General features: G+C 33.0%; 1 protein-coding gene across 2 annotated transcripts; it reads left to right on the forward strand.

Moving 5' to 3' along the window:
- Nucleotides 1–476: 476 nt before the first annotated feature.
- LOC105788213 (UDP-glucose 4-epimerase GEPI48) lies at nucleotides 477–4352 on the forward strand. Of its 2 annotated transcripts, none has more exons than XM_052626921.1 (9): nucleotides 477–1129; nucleotides 2160–2209; nucleotides 2296–2431; nucleotides 2661–2762; nucleotides 2903–3130; nucleotides 3522–3624; nucleotides 3700–3782; nucleotides 3881–3972; nucleotides 4098–4352. In XM_052626921.1, exons 1-9 carry the CDS (start codon nucleotides 947–949, stop codon nucleotides 4177–4179), a joined length of 1059 nt encoding a protein of 352 aa, XP_052482881.1. In that variant the 5' UTR covers nucleotides 477–946; the 3' UTR covers nucleotides 4180–4352. The 2 variants fall into 2 exon arrangements, with proteins under 2 accessions (XP_052482881.1, XP_052482887.1); XM_052626927.1 differs by having other exon boundaries at nucleotides 2296–2344.
- The last annotated feature ends 2612 nt before the right edge of the window (nucleotides 4353–6964 follow it).

The raw sequence follows: 6964 nt of genomic DNA on the forward strand, positions 1-6964 counted from the left end.
AGTTTGAATCAAAATGTGAATTCGTGCATTAACTTGATGTTAAAGTATTCACACATTGAATCAGATAATTAATCTTTCTCTTCTTTTATAATTTATCAAAAGAAATCGTCAATAAATACAAAACGAGTTTAAAAGTCCATTCATTTTTGTGGTATTATAAATTTTATATCATGTGATGCGACATGAGATTGTTGATGCTCAAAATTTATGTTTTTGTAATATTTTTATAATTTTATCCCTGTTTGACACCAATTAATTGGATTGCATCCGTAATTTGATTATATACAACATTATTGGTGTTGGTTAATAAAAGTTAATGAGATATATTTAAAACATTATTCAAAAAATAACATTTAACAAGAATTAGATGTATAAATAAAACATTTGTTCACCCCAATACGAATATACCTTCTAAAAAGAAAAAGCGGCGGCAGCAGAAGAAGAAATAGAAAACTAGTTTACTCCAAAAACCCATCCCATCCAAAATCCCCGGTCGTAGGGAGCCTTTTCACCCTTTTCACTCCACGTGGCTATTCTTCTCATTCATTCTCAACATCTCTCTTCCTTTTTTCTTTTTTGTGTGCGCTTTGTGTCCTTATATATAACTACGGTTTAAATAGCGGTCCGTTATCGAAATAGCAACCGTTATATAGTGGTAGCGGCACCGTCCGAAACTGCTATTGTCGAAACCCGCTATACTCGCAATATACAATAAGTAGTATAAAATTCACGACCGCGATACCCGCAATGACCGCAATAGTATCCGTTATGTCCGCCCGACCGCAATTTAAATCCCTGTATACGACTCTCTCTCCTATTGTTTCCTTTTCATTCCATTAAACCCTTTTAATTTCAAAGAATTATTATTAGCCTTCTGTTACGCTCGCCTCTTCTCTCAGTTTCTTTTACTTTCAGTTTTTCTTTTTTGCTTTTGATTGGTTCGAATATGTCGAAGACTATTCTGGTGACCGGCGGAGCCGGTTATGTCGGGAGCCACACGGTGTTGCAGTTGTTGTTAAGCGGTTACAAAACAGTGGTTGTTGATAATCTCGACAATTCCTCGGATGTTGCTCCCAAAAGAGTCAAAGAACTCGCGGGTGAATTCGGCAGGAACCTTTCCTTTCACCAGGTTCGTTGAACGATTGAATTCACCTATTTACGGTTTTTTTTAAAGAAGAAAATTGAAGATGTGTAGTTTTGTAATTATTTTAATGCTAGACTGCTTAGTTGGTTTGCCAGAGAGAAATCTCACTTAATCTTTGTGTTTTCATTGTTAATTTGGAGTGTAATTAGTTTAAATTTGATTAATCGAATTTGCTATAGCTGGCAACGTGTTACGCTGTAAAATTTCGATCATATGATGTTTGTTGAAATAGTTGCAAATAGTAGACTAATTTCACATTTTCTTTTTTTCTTAAAATTTCTGCTTCTGTTTGCCATATTATCTATTTTTGGTGTATGTTTGATTAATGAAGGAATTCGTGAATTGATTTCCATTCAACTATGTTATTAATTTATAAGTGCTTTTAAAAGTTAAATAAGTTGAAGAGTTTAAGAGAATCGGTGAGAATATGATCTTCTTTCTACTTCTGAATTCCATATCAAATGCATTAAATGGTAATACTTAAAATATTTGTCAAAATCTGCTTAATTAAGCAACATAATAATTTGATTAAACAGATTTAAAGTCGGTGAATATTCCTTAAATATAAAAGAATATAATAATATAGTCCGTTTGGTTTTGTTTAATGTTTCAATTGTATTATTTTATTGTCGGTACCCAAAAGTGTTTTTTCCCATGTCTTTTGATCTGTATTTTACCCCTTTTTTTTAATGTACATGGAAGGACTCTTTTGAATGGGAAATGATTGGATCTATTAATTGTTTTTCTTGATAATATTTAAAAGCTTTAAACATAAAATTTTTCTTCGGTAATTAATTGTTATCTCTTTTATCATCTGGAAACTGTTGAAGGGTCTCTATTATTATGTTTTTGCTTCAATTAATATACATTGGGATTTGTCTGATATTGCCTATAAATCAAATCCATCATGTGCTGCTGTATTATTGTCCCAAAATTAACAAGAATCATTAAATCACTGAAAACATGAAGTCATTGAAGTATTAACTAAGATTTGGACCACTGGTTTCAACTGCAGGTGGACCTTCGTGATAGACCAGCCATTCAAAAAATATTTGCTCAGACAAAGTACTGTCAGGAATTTATATTATATGTTTGGTTTTTTATTGTGCCTTCTCTACTTGCTCAAATTTCTAAGGTTATTACATTATCAGATTTGATGCTGTGATTCACTTTGCTGGACTAAACGCAGTTGGTGAAAGTGTAAGTAAACCATTGCTCTATCATGACAACAATATCATTGGGACAATTCTCCTGTTGGAAGTCATGGCTGTACATGGATATAAAAATGTACATTTCTTTCCCTTCCTTGTGTGTGGGATAGTGTTTGCTCTCGTTTTTCCCTTTTGGCATCTGCTATGGAAATCATTAGAACCAGAGACGAAACAGACTTGGGTTTCTTCTTGATCAAACTGTAATCACAAACATACTAGCACCTTGTTGAACCTAGATTCAGTTTATGGATTGTTTTGGCTTCTTGAGTTTTAGAAGTTGACCGATCTAATATGATACATTGCAGCTTGTCTTTTCATCATCTGCTGCTGTTTATGGCTGGCCAAAGAAGGTTCCATGTACAGAAGAGTTCCCCCTGTCTGCAGTGAATCCATACGGACGAACCAAGGTATGCGATGAGCATTTAACTGCATACCATTTAGCAGCTCAAGGAAACAATGTCTTCTTTTTTATGAATCCATTATGAATACTTTGGCATTTGTCAATTAAGAATAGTGTCATCTAATCATATTTGACATGGTGGTTCAGCTTTTCATTGAAGAGATTTGCCGCGACCTCCGTAATTCTGATTCTCAATGGAAGATCATACTGCTAAGATATTTTAATCCAGTTGGTGCTCATCCCAGTGGCCACATAGGTGAGGATCCCCGGGGTACTCCAAACAATCTCATGCCTTTTGTACAACAAGCTGCAGTTGGTAGGCTGCAAGCATTGACAGTGTTTGGAAAGGATTATGCAACGAAGGATGGTACCGGGGTAAGATTTTTTCTGTATGACACCTTCTTAGGTTCCAATGAATCTTGTTTCATATTTCAGAATTCGTTTTGAGTATGTTTATGAACTGGGATATGATTTTGAGTTCTACTGAGCTTCTACCAACAACTTTCTTTGTTAATTAAGCTTGATATTGTTAGTCTCGATTTCGTCTACTCCTTGACACTGTGAATCCATGTTTTAAGCAAAACCTTTCTTTCCTTGTAATGAAGTCGACCAACCCCATGAAGCTCTGGCTCCCTTTTTCACACCAAGGGAAGGGAAATTTGAAATTTAACCAACATGCTTCAGGTCTTTTGGGTTATTTTTGTAGCTTAAACATCAATATTTGTTAGTGAAATTGAGTTCAATGCTTTGATCACTTGTGACAAAGGGGCCATTTCTTGTATCTTTTCGGGTTCGTGATTACGTCCATGTTGTTGATTTAGCAGATGGCCACATTGCCGCACTAAAAAAACTATCTGATCCTAAAAGAGGTATTTATATAACATAGTATACGTATTGAAGTTAAAATTCAGTAGAATTGGTCCTTATTACCTATTCAATCACAGGTTGTGAGGTATACAACTTGGGAACAGGAAAGGGAACATCAGTTTTAGAAATGGTTACAGCATTTGAAAAGGCATCCGGGAAGGTAAATGATTCCTTGTTTAGTTTTCTTTATAATTTTTATATATTGAGTTGTACTTATTTGTTATTCATGGTATTTATTTATTTATTACTTTTTATCAGAAAATCCCTCTTCAAATAGCCGGACGTCGACCCGGTGATTCCGAAGTCATTTATGCTTCAATAAAAAAGGCCGAGACTGAATTGAAATGGAAGTAAGAGCTTTACATACATGCAAAATTTTAAGTTTATTAATTTAGGGTCATTAACTGCTTGCATAGTTCTACATACATCCTGTTGTCAAACAACTCATACTGTTGAATTTTGGATTTATTCACAGAGCAAAGTATGGTATTGAAGAGATCTGCGAGGATCAGTGGAACTGGGCTAGTAAGAACCCATTTGGATATGGATCTCCTTAGTAAAAAAAAATAGGACACCTAGACAATTTTTTTCATACCACACCATTCTTTCTATCCCATTTTTTTAGCTTAATTTTTTCCCTAATTCTTTTACCATTCAGATGTGTTTTTTTTAACCTTGTTAAAATGAACATTGATCATAATCATTAATTTGACAATGCCCTCTTTTGTCATTTTTATAGAATTAAAATTTTCATTTTACTCTTATATTAGTAACCTGTTTCCTATTAAAATGTAACTTTATACAAGACAATATGCTTAGAAAAAGAAAAAAGAAAAAAAAAAAAAAAAAAGCTTGTTTGTCTACGATGCAATGTAAACATTCACTTTGGTTTTCAATTTTACATATTAAATTTTAGGTTAAAATATAATTTATCCTTTGAAATTATCTAAAAGTATCTAATTGATATTAAAATTTTTTAGGTCTAATAAGTACTTGAACTTTTATTCCATTACACACTATGGTGCCTCCATACTAAAACATAATAGTTTGTTAAATAATAATCATAGAAGCCTAATTTCGTCCGACCCAATAAAAATGAATAAATAATAATAAAAGTCCATTAAATAGTCCATATTACAAGCCCAAATACAAAAAAAAAACTAAAAGTCTAAAAATCTTAAAGTCCAAAGCCCACTATCTAAACCTAAACACAAAGAAACCCTAATCCCCTAAGACTTCACCAACTGCCGCCACTCCTTTGCTTTGCCACACCAGCGGGCATGCCTCCCGAAGTCCACATGCCTCGAGGTCTACCTCCTCTACCACAATTTCATCAAAATGGCAAGGGGCTTGCCTTTCCACTGCCCTTGACTCAGCCCTTTACCATAAAAAACCTGCAAAAAAGATAGAAACACAAAAGTAGAAAAGCAGGAACAGTAGAAACAAAAAAAGGAGAAAAGAAAAAATAAAAAAAAACTAATATCCTGTAATCTATTTGGCTATAAAAGCTGAAACCACTATAACAAAAAAATTTGAAAAAGAAAAAATAACGAAGTTCAAAAAAAAAAGTAGTTCATTTTATTTATTTATTTATTTTCGAAAAAATAAGAATAAAAACAAAGTTTAAATTTTTACCTGTTAAGAGCTGTCGTCAAGAACAATCTCCGATTTGAAAAGCCTCGAAACCCTTTGAGGTTCCGTTGAGGGCCTTGCTGAAGAGGGAAGAAATCGAACGGTCTCTTCTTCCCTTTTCTTTTTTCATCGCTCTCGGCCTTTTTTGGGTGTTTTATCCCTAGATCTAACTCTAGGGTTTCGAAAGGATTTTAAAAAAAAAATTATTTTCTGATCACCAGAGGTAGTGGTCGTCGACGCCGATGACCGATGGCCGCGGTGGCATGTGGCACCCTTGTGGCCGGAGGGGAAGAGGGGATTTGAGAGAAGAAAAAGAAAGGGAATAGTTTTTTTTTAATTGATAAAAATGAATTTTTTTAACATTTTAACTTATATAGACCTCTCAAAACGACGTCATTTTGGGCTTTGCTTCAGACGCCCAAAACGGAGTCATTTCAAAGCCAACCCAAATAATCCGACCCAACCCCCTAGGATCTTCGTGTTTTAGTATGGAGAGGCTAATTGCCAATTTGGTCCTTCCGCTTTTTTGCTTCTTATTAATTCCGTCCTACTCCTTTTTTATTTGTTTTAATTTTTACCCCATAATTTTAATTTCTTTGCAAATTAGTCTCTTGACCCACTGTTGACCTACCAAGGAAATGACACGTATGCTAGGTTGGGGAAAATAGCACCCTAGGTCCTTGTACTTTTTATTTTGTTTTGATTTAATCCTTTATTTGCTTTTTTTTAATTTATGCTTATAATTTCTTTTAGCTTTCAATTTAGTCCTTTGCTTACTTATTTTTTATTTGTCATTTTATTATTGTATTATTTCTAGCACTTTTATTTATGATTATTTATATTTTGCCCTTATCTAAATTATGCGATTTTATTTACATCCTTAAGTAGTTATTTATTTTATTTTTATTTTGTCATTAAATATGATTATTATTATCATCATCTTATAGTTATTTTCTATTTTACCTCACTACCTTTACTACAATAATTTTATTCTTTTATTATTATTCCATTATAATATTATTTCGTTTGTACATATGTACCTATTTTATTCTTTGTTGTTATTTTATTGTATATTATGCTTAATACACTCATTCATTCGGTACCAAACTCAAACAAATTAATCGGACATCACATTAAATGTTATATTTGCTTTTACCCGACACATAGGAAATAATTAGAACCGAGATGATGTTCTTTAATTAGGGGATTCGAGAAATCGTGCCCTAACTTACGGGGTATGACTTTCTACTTGAACTGAAATAATCGGACATCCTTTTAAAATTCAATACACATAACTTAGGTAATAACTAAATGGCAATTATTCTTGTTTTTGAAGATTCGAGACCCTGTGCCCTAACTTACGGGGCATAATCTTTTCTTCTCGATTAATTCAAAATAAGAAGGTTTTTTTTTCATAAAATTTAATTTAGTTAGCGATATTTTAATCAAATAACATCATGCAAAAAAAGGATTGTATTTTTAATTTTCTTTGATTTCTCAGTTCTCGACACTAAGACATCAAGTAATCAACTAGGTACCAATTTTGGGCGTTATAAGAGTGATAATCCTTCCTCATGCATAACTGACTCCCAAACCCATTTCTGAATTTTTTAGACCAAAAATCATCGTTTTAGTAAATTTAACCTTTTATTAAAATGATCAAAATTCGAGGTGATCCAATCACATCTAATAAAAAGGATTGGTGGCGAC

This window comes from Gossypium raimondii, chromosome 2 (genome assembly GCF_025698545.1).
Source record: "Gossypium raimondii isolate GPD5lz chromosome 2, ASM2569854v1, whole genome shotgun sequence".
Taxonomy (NCBI): Eukaryota; Viridiplantae; Streptophyta; class Magnoliopsida; order Malvales; family Malvaceae; genus Gossypium; species Gossypium raimondii.

Bases quoted from the DNA above. Each gene is read 5' to 3' on its own strand.
- LOC105788213 (XM_052626921.1), top strand. From the start codon at position 947: ATGTCGAAGACTATTCTGGTGACCGGCGGAGCCGGTTATGTCGGGAGC. The intron at 1,130-2,159 runs GTTCGTTGAACG...TTTCAACTGCAG, and splicing joins GGAACCTTTCCTTTCACCAG to GTGGACCTTCGTGATAGACC. The intron at 3,131-3,521 runs GTAAGATTTTTT...CTTGTGACAAAG, and splicing joins CAACGAAGGATGGTACCGGG to GGGCCATTTCTTGTATCTTT.